Source organism: Salvelinus alpinus, chromosome 4 (assembly GCF_045679555.1).
Source record: "Salvelinus alpinus chromosome 4, SLU_Salpinus.1, whole genome shotgun sequence".
In the NCBI taxonomy this organism is placed as follows: Eukaryota; Metazoa; Chordata; class Actinopteri; order Salmoniformes; family Salmonidae; genus Salvelinus; species Salvelinus alpinus.
In genome coordinates, this window is record NC_092089.1 from 28,697,248 (window position 1) to 28,713,610 (window position 16,363).

The window sequence follows — 16,363 nt, forward strand, 5'->3', positions numbered from 1 at the left end:
TCTCTCTGTGTACATTCTGTTCCTCTCTCCCCCATTTTCTATACCTCTCCATTCATCTCACCAATTCCCTCCATACCTACCTCTCTTTCACCAATCCCCTGTCTCTTTCTGCTCTCTTCTCTCCACTCATAACCTTCCTCCTTTTCCCCCCACTGTATATTTAAAGATCAAAACAGGACAAGCGAATGGTTTGGGCTGAGTGCCAGATTAAACAATATGAAATGAAAAGAAACTACCTGCCCTCCCTCCCTCCCGTTTTCCCTCCCTCCCTTTCCCACTCTTCTGCAGGCTCCCCGTATAACCCTGTGGACTGCAGTGCCCTTATGGCGGGCAGGTAGGGCCGGAAAGAGGCAGGCAGGGCTGGAATGAGGCAGGCAGGTAGGACCGGAATGAGGCAGGCAGGCAGGGTGACAGGAGGGCAGGAAGGAATGGAAGTAGAAGGGCAGGTAGGGATGCAGGGAAGCAGGGCCAGTATGAGGCAGGCAGGTAGGAGGGCAGATAGGGGAGTGGTAACACCAGGGACATGCTGAATATCTAATCAACTTTCTTGCTGCTGCTCAGAATTCCGCTCAACTCTCACTGGAGACTGACATAAGAATTTGAGGATATTAAAGCAACCAATCCCTGCATTACCATGACTCACCTACTGACCCAATATATATATAAAAAAACACTGCCTAAATAACCAAATTAAATACATAACGTGATATTATTAGCATGTAATAACATAGTTATTAGTTCAAGTAGTTAACAGTATCAATAACAACAAATAGTAAAGGGGGGTAATACATCTGACTAGCTAGTTACTATAGCCCTTATAGCATAGCATATGCAAAGTTTATTGAGGAAGAGATTTATACTTGCACAGTCAGTGTAAAGCACAATAACTCAACAAAGGTACCCATAATTATTCACAAGTTATCGAACAAAAGTAGGGCCTAAACAGGTAAAAGTTTATACACAGGTGTGGCAAGAACATTTGAAGTGCAGGCAACAATTATAATGCATTGTTAATGGCTAGCTATATTAGCTCAATCAAAATCTCTGCGAAATAAACAAAGAATCTGACATTAAATTGTTTAGCTGGCTAGCCTACATTTTGTCGACTAGCTGGCTGAACCTACCTTTTCAAGTCCACGCTATGTGCACATTTCTGTCAGCAACACAACATCAAAGTCCTCTCGCTGGGTTCATGCTGCTATTTGAGTGTTGATGACACGCCTGCCCTTGTTTGTAAGGCCACGGAGGTAGAGGATACAGCCGGCACTGTGGATGCGCGGTGCTGATACACAGACATGCTGGCGAGGTGAAAGAGCATTTTTTTCTCCAGCCAGGGAGAGAAACAGGAAGGAGGGGCTATGTTTACTTCGACCACGCTCCTACGCATATTCAAGCAATTTCTATAATTTCATCTCATAGACTATCCTCTTTGTAATCTTAGGGAGATATTTTATATTATATTTTAATTATTCAACAATGTCGACATCTAGTTATTACAGTTTGGGGAACTTTTGAGTGTTCCTTTTTTGTCACCATAATTTCACAAAACCTCCCGCCTCAATATTGCATTTGAAGGTTATTATTGAACAACAGCCTTTCAGCCATGTGCTTGTTATTGTTTATCTCATAGCGCCCCCTGCTGTCGCTGGTCGGTAACAACAACAGCCTATATTTGGGGGCGCAACATCAGCACCAAAGTTGCAGCGATTTTTTTCTCCAGCTTTTGATATTCATAGCTACAAATCAAATCAATATCTTATATTTAATTTATTCTGAACTCACAAAACACAGCCCAAAACAATCTCAACACGTACACTATAACTGTTGACTACAATGGCCAAAACTGTACAAATAAGCACTCTCATATAACCATATTCCTCAAACACACACACCTTTCTTCATCATCAAATTACAAATCAATAGGCTACTAAAGGCAGGAATCAGGAGAGAGGAAAATGTAGGGATATGTTGAGAAGGACAGAAGCAAGGTAGAAGGATGAAGGGGAGGAACAAGTTTAGGAGAAAGAGAGAACACAGACGGAGAGAGAGAGAGAGAGAGAGAGAGAGAGAGAGAGAGAGAGAGAGAGAGAGAGAGAGAGAGAGAGATAGAAGTGCAGGTGACAGCAGGTGACAGCATTCCCTCCCCCATATGCCCCCCTAGGCACAACTATGACAACATAACCAACAAAAACGGGTCACAACTCCTGCAGCTCTGTCGCACGCTGGGTATGTACATAGTCAATGGTAGGCTTCGAGGGGACTCCTATGGTAGGTACACCTATAGCTCATCTCTTGGCAGTAGTACTGTAGACTACTTTATCACTGACCTCAACCCAGAGTCTCTCAGAGCGTTCACAGTCAGCCCACTGACACCCCTATCAGACCACAGCAAAATCACAGTCTACTTGAACAGAGCAATACTCAATCATGAGGCATCAAAGCCAAAGGAACTGAGTAACATTAAGAAATGCTATAGATGGAAGGAATGCAGTTTGGAAACCTACCAAAAAACAATTAGGCAACAACAAATTCAATCCCTTTTAGACAATTTCGTGGGGAAAACGTTTCACTGTAATAGTGAAGGTGTAAACTTGGCAGTAGAAAATCTTAACAGTATATTTGACCTCTCAGCTTCCCTATCAAATCTAAAAATCTCAAATAGAAAACTGAAGAAAATGAACAACAATGACAAATGGTTTGATGAAGAATGCAAAAATGTAAGAAAGAAATTGAGAAACCTGTCCAACCCGGAAAACCTGAGTCTACGCCTTCACTATTGTGAATCTCTAAAACAATACAGAAATACACTACGGAAAAAGAAGGAACAATTACCTTGAATGAGCTACAGGACAAAATAAAAACCCTCCAACCCAAAAAGGCATGTGGTGTTGATGGTATCCTTAATGAAATGATCAAATATACAGACAACAAATTCCAATTGGCTATACTAAAACTCTTTAATAACATCATCCTTAGCTCTGGCATCTTCCCCAATATTTGGAACCAAGGACTGATCACCCCAATCCACAAAAGTGGAGACAAATTTGACCCCAATAACCACCGTGGGATATGCGTCAACAGCAACCTTGGGAAAATACTCTGCATTATCATTAACAGCAGATTCGTACATTTCCTCAATGAAAACAATGTACTGAGCAAATGTAAAATTGGCTTTTTACCAAATTACCGTACAACAGACCGTGTATTCACCCTGCACACCCTAATTGACAACCAAACAAACCAAAACAAAGGCAAAGTCTTCTCATGCTTTGTTGATTTCAAAAAAGCCTTCGACTCAATTTGGCATGCTATACAAATTGATGGAAAGTGGTGTTGGGGGTAAAACATACGACATTATAAAATCCATGTACACAAACAACAAGTGTGCGGTTAAAAACACACACATTTCGCCGTGGGGTGAGACAGGGATGCAGCTTAAGCCCCACCCTCTTCAACATATATATCAACGAATTGGCGAAGGCACTCGAAAAGTCTGCAGCACCCGGCCTCACCCTACTAGAATCTGAAGTCAAATGTCTACTGTTTGCTGATGATCTGGTGCTTCTGTCCCCAACCAAGGAGGGCCTACAGCAGCACCTATAGATCTTCTGCATAGATTCTGTCAGACCTGGGCCCTGACAGACCTGGGCCCTGACAGACCTGGGCCCTGACAGACCTGGGCCCGGACAGACCTGGGCCCTGACAGACCTGGGCCCTGACAGACCTGGGCCCGGACAGACCTGGGCCCTGACAGACCTGGGCCCTGACAGTAAATCTCAGTAAGACAAAAACAATGGAGTTCCAAAAAAGGTCCAGTCGTCACGACCACAAATACAAATTCCATCTAGACACCTCTCCCTGTGATTGTCTCCACCCCCTCCAGGTGTCGCTTATTTTCCCCACTGTATTTATCCCTGTGTTTCCTGTCTCTCGGTGACAGTTCGTCTTGTATATTTCCAAGTCAACCAGCAGTTTTCCCGCTCTCCTGCTTTTTGCATTTCTCCTTTTTCTATCCCTCCCGGTTTTGGCCCTTGCCTGTTTCTGGACTTTGTACCCGTCTGCCTGACCATTCTGCCTGCCTTGACCACGAGCCTGTCTGCCATTCTGTACCTCCTGGACTCTGATCTGGTTTTGACCTGTAGCCTGTCCACGACCATTCTCTTGCCTACTCCTTTTGGATTAATTAACATTGTAAGACTCCAACCATCTGCCTCCTGTGTCTGCATCTGGGTCTCGCCTTGTGTCATGATAACACAAAACAACTGGACAGACACAACACAACATCCCAGGACCATAAAGCATGAAAAGTAAAGTGGCTGTGGTCGATGGTTACGGTCAGGTTGCATATAGCAGAGGTGTTCTCACAACCATGATGTACATTCCCATACACTCTGCTAGACGTTCTCTGAAGAGAGGCTTCATGTTAGAGCTCAACCAGCCTCGAGCCTTCTCCATCTCTCTCTCACACATCAACACACACCGCCTGGGATACTTAATACTGAGACCACAACACCGACCCTGCACCCACTTACACACACTAAGACTGCAGCACTGACTCTACGCTGAAATGTCCCAGACAAGCTCACACACAATGCTAATACAACAGTGACGCTGCACACACTTCCAGGAGGACTGACTGAAACGACACTGATACTTTAACACTGACACTACTGCACTGAGACACAAGCAGGTGCAACTATCAGCACCAAAGATGAACTAAAAAGCTGATGGCTTTAGAACTGCTAGAGCTCTCTACCTGAACAGATTAACCTCTAAACAGAATAAAGAAAGTGATGAAATGAATAGATAAAATGCAGAGCAACAGGAACCCCTGAGTGCTGTAATGCGTGGTTCCAGCACGTTCTCTGATGTAGTCAACATCTACGGCAACATCTAAAACACACTAAACCATGGATGCTCCACACACACACTCAGACAAAAACACACACACTTGTCTTCTCACACTGTCTACAGGCAATGCCAAAAAACTTTCCAAAATGTCCAGTGTTTCCAGTGAGAGAGGGAGCGATATGCTTGGATGTGAGGGAAATCTCCTTTTGAAGGCCAGAGGTCAAATGATACAATGTGTTACTTGCCCTGGAGAGAGGGAAAGATGGGGTGGAAAGGGAGAGAGAGAGAGAATTTGGGCAGAAACACAACCTTTCATGAACGATGAAGCGATAGTTGTGTGAGGGAAGAGAGAGAGGAGTAGAGAGCAACAATTGATGTCATTATCAGTGTGAGTAGGTCATGGTGGAGAGAGTAAACACTCTCACTGTAGGACACATGTCACCACATCCCTGGTGGACCCCCCCATGGACAAAGTATCGAAAGTGTTCCACAGGGATGCTGGCCAATGCTTCACACGGTTGTGTCAAGTGGGCTGGATGTCCTTTGTGTGGTGGACCATTCTTGATACACACAGGTAACTGTTGAGTGTCAAAAACCCAGCAGCGTTGCAGTTCTTGACAGAAATAGGTACAAGGTGTATCAGATTTTTTTTTGCTATTTTCACAACCATAATTATGGGCACAGTAGCTGGCAGTGGCGCGAAAAGGATGGGTTTTGAGTTGTGGGTGTGTCAAGGATCCGAAAGTACTCCATGGCTAAATATGGGGTTGCTTCAAGTTGTGTATTTAGGGTCTTTTATGTATTGCCTTCGAATCAACTCCAATTGGAATGTTAGTCTAGTTCCATGTTATAGCCTAGCTTGTTAAATAGCCTGCCCCATATTTGTAATATGTTGAACATGTTTGCAGTCCACATTGTTGCAATTGCACTGCTTCAATATGGAGATGCATTGTTAAACATAGGCTATAGCATTCACACTGATATAGGGGCTAGGCCTACTGTAAATTGCAGTCTGGACGTGGACATGCCAAACATAGTCAATAACCAAGATTAAATTCAGAAGGCTATTGATAAGGCGTAAAATGACAATGTATAATTAGAACCAAATTGCAATAAAAATGAAAGAACAACATGTTCCAAATATAGGCCGTCTAAATACAGTTACAGGCACCATTAATGCTCCCGGTGGACTTATAACATAGACAAGGCAAATTAGACTATGGAGGGTTTTACGCACATCCAAACTTTTGACAGGAGCTGGACAAAGATCCAATATATTGAGAAAGGGGGAACATCCACTCACCTTTATACTGCAAATATCATGTTTTATACACATCATGGAACCATCACCTTTATACTGCAAATATCATGTTTTATAAACATCATGGAACCATCAACTTTATAATGCAAATATAATGTTTTATAAACATCATGGAACCATCACCATTATACTGCAAATATAATGTTTTATAAAATTCATGGAACCATCACCTTTATACTGCAAATATAATGTTTTATACACATCATGGAACCATCACCTTTATACTGCAAATATAATGTTTTATAAACATCATGGAACCATCACCTTTATACTGCAAATATAATGTTTTATAAACATCATGGAACCATCACCTTTATACTGCAAATATAATGTTTTATAAACATCATGGAACCATCACCTTTATACTGCAAATATAATGTTTTATACACATCATGGAACCATCACCTTTATACTGCAAATATAATGTTTTATAAACATCATGGAACCATCACCTTTATACTGCAAATATCATGTTTTATAAACATCATGGAACCATCACCTTTATACTGCAAATATCATGTTTTATAAACATCATGGAACCATCAACTTTATGTATGTTTATGGGGCAGTGTTTAGTCTAGGTGTATGTATGTCTATGGTTGCCTAGATTGGTTCTCAATTAGAGACAGCTGTCTATCGTTGTCTCTGATTGGGAGCCATATTTAGGCAACCATAGTCATTAGGTAGGTGGTGGGTGATTGTCTATGTCTAAGTTCCCTGTGTCTGCACTTATTGTTTATATAGCTTCACGTTAGTTGTTTTGTTTAGTTTGTCAGTGTCGTTTCGTCTTCAAATAAAGAGAAGATGTATTGTTATCACGCTGCGCCTTGGTCCTCCTCTCTTCCACAATACGACAATCGTGACACACACATGTAATGAACGGAGGTAAAAAAACTGAAAGCATCTCCATAAACTACAGACAAATACACTGACACACAATGATGTGTGTTCTTCTCAGACAGTGTAATGTGTTTATTTTATTTCCGATGGCTGTGTATCCTGTCTTTCCATTTATAATATAATGCTACATTGCAGGTTTTTCAGAATTGTTTTCATTGGCACGCTCTTTTTCAAGCGATATTCTGATGTAGAGTTTTTTTATATTTTCTGGTTGGATTCATAGCTTCTCCCCTTGAACTGTCCTAACTGCCCCATTTTTACAACCTCCAATGATCAGGGATTGAGTCTTGGAGAGGATCAGCTTGAGCAAAGTGAGGTGTTTAATCACTGATCTATATTGAAAAATATAAACGCAACATGCAACGATTTTACTAAGTTATAGTTCATATAAGGAAATCAGTCAATTGAAATAAATTCATTAGGCCCTAATCTATGGGTTTCACATGACTGCTCAGGAGCGCAGCCATAGGTGGGTATAGGCCCACCCACTGGGGAGCAGGCCCAGCCAATCAGAATGAGTTTTCCCCACAAAAGGGCTTTATTATAGACAGAAATACTCAGTTTCATCAGCTGTCCAGGTGGCTGGTCTCAATCCTGCAGGTGAAGAAGGTTATACATGGTCTGCAGTTGTGAGGCTGGTCGGACGTTCTGCCAAATTCTCAAAAACGACGTTGGAGGCGGCTTAAGGTATAGAAATGAACATTTAATTATCTGGCAACAACTCTGGTGGATATTCCTGCAGTCAGCATGCCAATTGCACACTCCCTCAAAACTTGAGACATCTGTGGCGTTGTGTTGTGTGACAAAACTGCACATTTTAGAGTGGCCTTTTATTGTCCCCAGCACAAGGTGCACCTGTGTAATGATCATGCTGTTTAATCAGCTTCTTGAGATGCCACACCTGTCAGGTGGATGAATTGTCTTGGTAAAGGAGAAATGCTCACTAACAGGTATGTAAACAGATTTGTGCACAAAATGAGAGAAATAAGCTTTTTTTTGTGTGTATGGATCTTTTATTTCAGCTCGTGAAACATGGGAACAACACTTTACATGTGGCGTTTATATTTTTGTTCAGTATACAAATAGCATTCTCTGCCAAATAATAGGCTTTGTGCAATTACGCCTCCCCTGGCTTGAGCTACGCCTCCCCTGGCTTGAGCTACACTTCCCCTAGCTTAGGCGCCCCCCTCCCCGAAACACTCACTCACAACCAAACAATTAATTATTGATTGGAGACAGCTCGTTTCAATTAAAGAGCTTTTCCTTGGATTTTCTGCCTGCAGCAAACCCAGTGGATAATGTTGTAAATACCTGTCAAAGATAAAACCCTCAAAAAACAACCAGAACGCCTGGCTCTAATCATAATATCAATTTCTCCTTTCACATTTACATTTACATTTAAGTCATTTAGCAGATGCTCTTATCCAGAGCGACTTACACCTCTGACTGTGTGTTTTTGAAGCTCACTACTAATATATACACCTGATCCTCAATCAGCAGTAGCATCTCAATAGAACAAAATGACAGGAGAGGAGGCTTGGACAAATGTTCTCCCATCAGTCTGTTAGCATGTCCTTTCTCCTATAGGAAACAGACAGAGAAATGTCTCCCCACTGGGCAAAGCTGTCAGTTCAACATCTAGTTTTGATTGACATATGGTTGGGTTGTCAACTAAAGTGAATTCAACGTGAAATCAACAACATTGGAATTAGGTGAAAAGTTGGGTGAAAATAAGATGAAATGCCGTTATATTGATGGGTTTTTGCAAATCCAATCAGTTTTTCACGTTGATTCAACATCATCCCATTCATTTTGGGGGTTGAAATGACATGGAAACAACGTTGATTCACCAGTTTTTGCCCAGTGGGTCACATCTAGTAGGAGTCTCTTGCAAGTCAGCTGGAATTCAGTGATTCAAATGAAAAGATTTCCGCTCAATGCGCACATTCTCACTTCAACAGTCAGTCTGACTGTCTCTACCCTTTCTAGAACACAGCAGTTTTCAACTCCACCCCTTCCTTCTCTGGTGCTGGGGGCTGCGTCCACACCTCCGTGGTGGGCTTGGTAGAGAAGCTGTCTATGGGGGGGTTCGTTGGAAGGTCGGGCAGGTGCCATGCGATGAAGACCAGATACATCCCAGAGCCCACCATCCCTCCCAGCAGAGGAGCCATCATGGGAACCCAGAACCAGTAGTTATAACACCTAGAGAGACGAGGAGGAGGGAGGATTAGTTACCAAGTCTGCAAGTCAATCAACTTCACTTTAACAACTCGTGCCCAGTTCCAAATTGAAATACGGTGTCTGTGTGTCCGTCATGTGCCTGGTTTAGCACATTGGTATCCGCTGGTAGATGTTCCTATAGACATAAAGTGCCTTACGGGCACACTTGGCACAACAGGCGGCTGGTGGCACCTTAATTGGGGAGAACCGGCTCATAGGAATGGCCGGAATGGAATAAATGGAACAGTATCGAACACATCAAACACATGGTTTCTATGTGTTTGATTCACTTCATTCCAGCCATTATTATGAGTCATCCTCCCCTCAGCAGCCTCCTGTGCGTGGCACACTTGGCACCAACACATTCACAAACACACAAACACACAAAGCAGATCTAGCTCTAGTCCAGGAGTAGTCCACCCCTTTCATATGGTTCACTCTTCTCTCCCGTGCACTTAACTGACCCCCTGACCACTTCCTGTAATACCTGACATGTTGCACACCTGCTGACTCAGGTCAAAATGTGTTTGTGTGTTAGAAGACGTACGTGAACACCTCAGTGTTCCACCTGCTGACTCAGGTCAAAATGTGTTTGTGTGTTAGAAGACGTACGTGAACACCTCAGTGCCCCAGCCGGCGGTCAGTGTCAAGAGGCGTGGCCCCAGGTCACGGGCAGGGTTTATCGCTCCGCCGCAATTGGACGACATCGACATGCCGATCCCCAGGACTACCACGGCAACGATGGGCGGGATCAGAGCGTCGGGGGCAGGACTATTCTTCTGGTCATCCAATGGGAGAATGCAGAGCATCAACATGGCAGTGCCCACCACCTATAGAATATGAGAAATTTGTGAAACCAGGAAATACAGGACGAGCGCTTGGGACGATAAGGTTCTATCTGCAAAAAGATGATTCTGAGATAAAGTTCCAATCCCTCATTGGTTTGAATGGTGTCAACACTGTTATCTTGTATTCTTTTGAACTTAACATGAATTGGGTTATTTAGGGTACTATATAGGTAGAGAACATTGAACAGAACAAGGCTATGTCAATAACTAAATCTGGACAAAATGCAGATAGAACCTTATAGTTCCAAGCTCTCAGAGTCAGTTGTTAAAATACATTCACCCAGTTTCATTTAGCTTTCATATATTTCAGAATCTTCACATTTATGACACCATTATGGTTTCCACTAGCTAGCACAGCCACAAAGTCCACATTTTCTGTATCGTAACAATTAATGATAATGTAATCTTAATTGAAGGTTAGGGTTAAGCATAAGGTTGGCAATGTGGTTTAAGGTTAGGGTTAGGTTTAAAATCAGATTTTAAGAAGAGAAATTGTAGAAAATAGGCAGGGTTTATGACTTTGTGGCTGTGGCGGTTAGTGACGAAGGCCAAACGCTCTGAGGAAGGCCTTGAGGCCGATACGTAAAGTTATTAAAGAGCAGTGATACTATCAAGATCAGTGTGAGGGTTTTTTCTTTTTCTCATCTTATTCAGCGTTTACCATTCACCTGCAACAAAGATGGCTCAGATGAGTGAGTGCCTTTTGAGTTAGTGACAACCCACCATCTTCCGTTCCTGCTTCATACTGTATCATATTGGTCTGACCTGGTCTAGGATGCTGCTGCTGAGAGATAGGTGCTCTCCGGGATAGGTGGCAAAGATGGACGCCGTCTCATTAGCCCCATACACTGTCAAATTCCCTCCACTGAAGTCCATGATAGCATCTGACAGAGAGAGGGAGCTGGTTGGTCAGTGACAGTCATCATGGCACACTATATCATAATGTCTTACTACTCTATGCTACTGAATGTGCATGTGACAAGCTGACATGACACCAGTGATTGGTGGGACTGGTGTGTGAGTGTGTCTGACTGACCATAGTAGACCAGGAAGACCAGGCCAGAGGCCAGGTAAGCTCCCAGCACTTGACACAGAGTGTATGGGAGCAGCTTCACCCAGGGCACCCTGCCCAACGAACAGAAACTCAGAGTGACCGCTGGGTTCAGATGGGCTCCTACAGGAGAGGAGAGATAGAGAGAGATGGAGGGGGGGGGGGGGGGGGGGGGAGAAGAGAGGGGGGAGGAGAAGAGAGGGGGGAGGAGAAGAGAGGGGGGAGAATCAGTCAACCTCCTGTTTATGATCTCACCCACTAAATCTGTGAACATCACGCGCACGTACACACACACACACACACGTACAGGCACACACACACACACACACACACACACACACACACACACACACACACACACACACACACACACACTAAAAGAGTGAGAGTGTGTGTGGGAGTGAGACCTTGGAGAGTTGTGGCCATTACAGTAACAGCCTGATGCAGAATGAATCACCAGGACATTACAGACAGCTAGCACTGTGTGACCACAGTAATGTTACAGTCATATAGAAGTCTGGGCGCTGGTGTGACCATTTCACACCACCCCTACGTCTATTACTGTTGCCAGACTGACATTGCCAGTATGGTCTAAATATGTAGAATGGGAGAGTACAGACATATAAGAAACGCGAAGGAAATCAAGCTTAGTCATGGTGCACGGCAAACTGTCCAGTGTTATCTAGTGTTGATTTTTCAGTAACATTCCTAGTGTTGATTCAGGTGTTCAATTACCTCTGTAAGTGTTACATTTACACTCATTGCTGTAAAAAGAACCCAAGCGTTGGTGTTAGTAATAACCAGTGTTAAACCAAAACCACACCCATCATTATCATATTTCCCAACATGCTCTATTGCGGGTGGATTTTTGGAATTGTTTATTTCAATATCTATGTTTTTTGAATGTACTGTTGATTCATTAATCTTATACGACTTAAATGTAAATAACCTACATTTTTCTAAACTAATCCAACCTGGATTTATTGCGCCCGTTATTGAAATGGTTGTTCCAGTTAAAATGGTTTAGGTGGCCAAAATGTTGGATATCACCACTCTGTCTGTAATCCAATGTGAATTACATCACTTTGCAAGCCATCATAACGTGACTTGCAGGCCTGAGCATGATTTGCAGGCTACTGTGTCAGGATAAAACTAGGCCCTCAACCTAAGGCCTTATTAAATACTTGTATTGTGTTGAATAATAACATTTTCATGATAACATATTTGTCTGTAAGTGTTGATTTAACACGGGAGAATTTGCTGTGTGTACTCATTTTAGGATTAGGGTTGTCAGTTTGTCATTGAAGCAGCAATGTACTCTACCAGTGGAGGCTGGTGGGAGGAGCTATAGGAGGACGGGCTCATTGTAATGTCTGGAACGGAATTATTGGAACGGTATCAAACACATAAAATATATGGACACCACGTTTGACTTCGTTCCATTAATTCCATTCCAGCCATTACAATGAGCCCGTCCTCCTATAACTCCTCCCACCAGCCTCCTCTGTACTGTACATACTGTATACTGTATGAGTTGTTGTTTAAAGTGGAGAAAATGACAGTATTTAGTCTAGTCCAAGGATTGGGATGGGAGTTGGTTTGGGATGAAAGGTGTAGTAGGGTTTACCTGAGACCCCCTTGCAGAGGTACATGGCAGACATGACCCCTACAGAGAAGGCCATGTTGGCTGAGAGGTACTGTCCCTTAGTCTCTCTACTGGTCTTCACCTGGGCTGATGCACTACAGCCAAACATCTAGAGGAAGACAGAGGGGGAGAGAAGGGAGGCAGAGATAAAGTCAAGTTAGATTAAAGAGGCAGTCTGGTCTCATAGACTAGACGTAACATAGTAAATATAAATCCGGGATACTCAAATTAGTATGATATTCAACGTTTAGTGCTGAGCGATTACTGCTTTTTGAGGTCGGTTCATTTTCGGGTACAATTATTTTTTTTACATTAAATGCACTATGCATTATGTAGGATGAATGGTGCAACAACACAGAATAAAACAATGAATAAAAGTCCCATGATGGTAGTGACTGTCCATTACTGCTTATCACGTATTAACCATCATTTATTCACATTACTTAAGTTTTCTATGTTACGTCTACCCCTGACTCCAGGTTGAAAGAATATCGTGAGGGAGGAGATGAGAGAGTGGAGGGGAGAAAGGAGGGAAGGAGGGAGAAAGAGAGAATTAGAGAAGCAAAGCGCAAGTAGAGTAGAGGTAAAGGGGATGTGATAGAGAGGGGACAGAGAGGAGCTCAAGGGAGAAACTGTAAAAGAAAGAGAGGGAACATGAACAGACAGGTACAGTACACTGCAGCCATGGCTAGAAGGACATCCAGTTCTAGCACTTTCCCTTCCTCAGCTGTGTGATTCAGCAAGGTCTCAGCCTGCACACAGACACATGAACGCATGGACAAGCTGGAATAGACCTGACGGTCACGGACTAACATACAGTTGAAACTGTAACAATACTGCCCATATTAATGACTGACAGTCACACAGCAACAAGAATCAGTTGAAGCACACATACACCTACTTCCTCTCGCTATCTGGGTCGTTCCACCAATTCAATGTCTTTTGAGAAGTGTAACTTGGTATAAAAAAAAAAATAGCTGGATAAAAAAACACGTTTTCCCATCTCTGGAGGGTATCCCTTTCCTGCAGTCAATGACCAAAATCACCCTCATGGGGGGAATGTTATTAATATTTTTCATAATTTCGGGGCGGCGGGTAGCCTAGTTAATAAGAACAAATTCTTATTTACAATGACGGCCTACCGGGAAACAGTGGGTTAACTGCCTTGTTCAGGGAAGGATCGACAGATTTGTACCTTGTCAGATCGGGGATTCGATCCAGCAACCTCTAAGGTGTTCTTAATGTTTTGTATATTTTTATATTCCCTGTCTGATTCCCAGTCCATCCACTAGATAGCAGTAGGAGATCACATGATGTCTCTTGGCCACTTGAAACCAGTTGCATCTGGTTTGGGTAGCGAGTCACGGTGCCAAAATGGGAGGGGGGTTAACTTGCCTGGCCCAAAACAACCGCTCAGAGTTGAACAAAGATGCCATACAGCTAAAACCTCTCTGGTTATAGCTTCAAGCTATCAACTTCTTATCAAGTCATAATGTACCAAATGACTTTTTCATAAGCTACTGTAATAGGATACTGATAAAAAATATGTTCACATTTCGACGCAGGCAGTGGTGGAAAAAGTACCCAATTGTCATACTTAAAAGTGAAGATACCTTAATAGAACTCAAGTGAAAGTGAATGTCACCAGGTAAAATACTACTTGAGTAAAAGTCTAAAAGTATTTGGTTTTAAATATACATAAGTATCCAAAGTATATGTAATTGCTAAAATAAAAATAAAAGTACACATTTTTCAAATTCCTTATATAAAGCAAACCAGACGTCACCATATTCTAGTATTTAAAAAAGCCAGGAGCACGCTCCAACACTCATTTACAAACGAAGCATGTGTGTTTTGTGAGTCCGCCAGATCAGAGGCAGTAGGGATGACCAGGGATGTTCTCTTGATACGTGCATAAATTTGACCATTTTCCTGTCCTGCTAAGAATGCAAAATGTAATGAGTACTTTTGGGTGTCAGGGAAAATGCATGGAGTAAAAAGTACATTATTTTCTTCAGGAATAAAGTGGAGTAAAAGTCAAAGTGGTAAAAAACAGATAGCCCCAAAAACAACTTAAGTTGCACTTTAAAGTATTTTTACTTAAGTACTTTACACCACTGCATGTATGAACATGGTTGCAATAAGTGGTGTTGACTGGTGGTCATTTGTCTACTTACTGTTTACTCAGATTATCTCAATAATTTTTTGTGGTTGCAATGTTGAGAGGAAAACCTGCAAGTAAGCACTTCATTGTACCGTGCATATGTCACACACACATATATACACACATATATATAATATATTTTGTATTTTTTCTCTTCTGTCTATAAAAATAGTGTGCTTTATGTTTTCCATTTTGAACAGTAAGGCTTTAGAAGCTAGGCTACTCACCAGCAGAACAAATGTTCCCATCAGCTCTCCCAAACACTCCCGAACCAAGGGGTTCGTCACCCTCAGAGTCCGCTTCACCCCCTCCATTTGGGGCTTAAAGCTGGGTCCTTTAACCCCCATTTTTCTGACCTCTGGGGCCACTGGCCAGGGATCATTGTCTGGTACCTGCCCTCTCTCCTTCATCCCCAATACCTGTTTGTTAGCCTGGACCTGTCCCTCTGTCCCATCTATACGCATCTGTGCCTAAACCTGTAGCTTACACCTGGCCAGCCTACAGATGATGTGTGTGTATGATGCTCTGTGCAGATCAGATGCCCACACAGATCAACTGGTTTCTGCAGAATCTTGGAGTCAAAGTGTTATTCACACACTGTCAAAGGCAAAAATAAAAAGTGTCATTCAGTCAATAACAGCTGTCATCTTCACCTGTCTGTCGCCTGTCAGTCATCATCTTTCCCCGTACACTCCTTTACTAGCTAGTTACCGTCTTTATCAGTGTTCGACCTGTCCCCTCATCAAATCCACGTCAACCACACACACACACACACACACACACACACACCACATGGCTGTCCATTAACTAAAGTATCGGATCTGATCATCAATCAGACTTTGGCCTCCATAACCATGAACTCTAAACTGCACAAAACCTAGTTTTAAATCCTAGTTAAATGTCATCCTTCTTCTAAACAAACAGTATCTGCTGTGTTTTTGGTGTGATTAAACATTTGAGCTCCTTTGTCTTACCATGTTTGAGGAAGTCAATTAGCCAGCTAAGTCATTTGAGAAAAAAGTTTAATACCAGATTGATATTGCTATCTTGAAAGCTACCAAGCTACCAAGCTACCAAGCTACCAAGCTACCAAGCTAACTAGCTACCTAGCTACCTAGCTACCAAGGTAACTAGCTAGGCATATCCTTTGCGCTGTTTTGTCCGATATAAATATAATTAGAACATCATCATAGTTTTAACCCGAGATCTACTTATCTGGGCTTAAAATGAAGTATTGCAACACATCTCTGACTGTCTTCCCTTGTTTCTCTAGTCTTCTTTGTATTGAGTAAAATGCAGTTCAATATTGAGTGAGCGTTGTGTAAGAGTTGTGTATAATATCTGTATGTTGTGTTTACAACCC

General features: G+C 42.5%; 2 protein-coding genes across 2 annotated transcripts in view; both read right to left on the reverse strand.

Annotated features, from left to right (window-relative positions):
- The window catches only part of LOC139573228 (phospholipid-transporting ATPase ID-like), an 81,843-nt gene extending 80,527 nt beyond the window's left edge, over positions 1-1,316 (reverse strand). The window contains exon 1 of the mRNA XM_071396460.1: positions 1,125-1,316. The gene's annotated coding sequence lies outside the window, so the exon portion shown is untranslated. The remainder of the gene's footprint in view (positions 1-1,124) is intronic.
- A 6,746-nt stretch (positions 1,317-8,062) lies between these two features.
- On the reverse strand, positions 8,063-15,785 carry LOC139573231 (aquaporin-10-like). Its single transcript, XM_071396464.1, has 6 exons — positions 15,228-15,785; positions 12,819-12,945; positions 11,177-11,314; positions 10,906-11,024; positions 9,905-10,122; positions 8,063-9,274 (listed from the first exon to the last, which is right to left on the reverse strand). Exons 1-6 carry the CDS (start codon positions 15,462-15,464, stop codon positions 9,058-9,060), a joined length of 1,056 nt encoding a protein of 351 aa, XP_071252565.1. The 5' UTR covers positions 15,465-15,785; the 3' UTR covers positions 8,063-9,057.
- Positions 15,786-16,363: the final 578 nt, after the last annotated feature.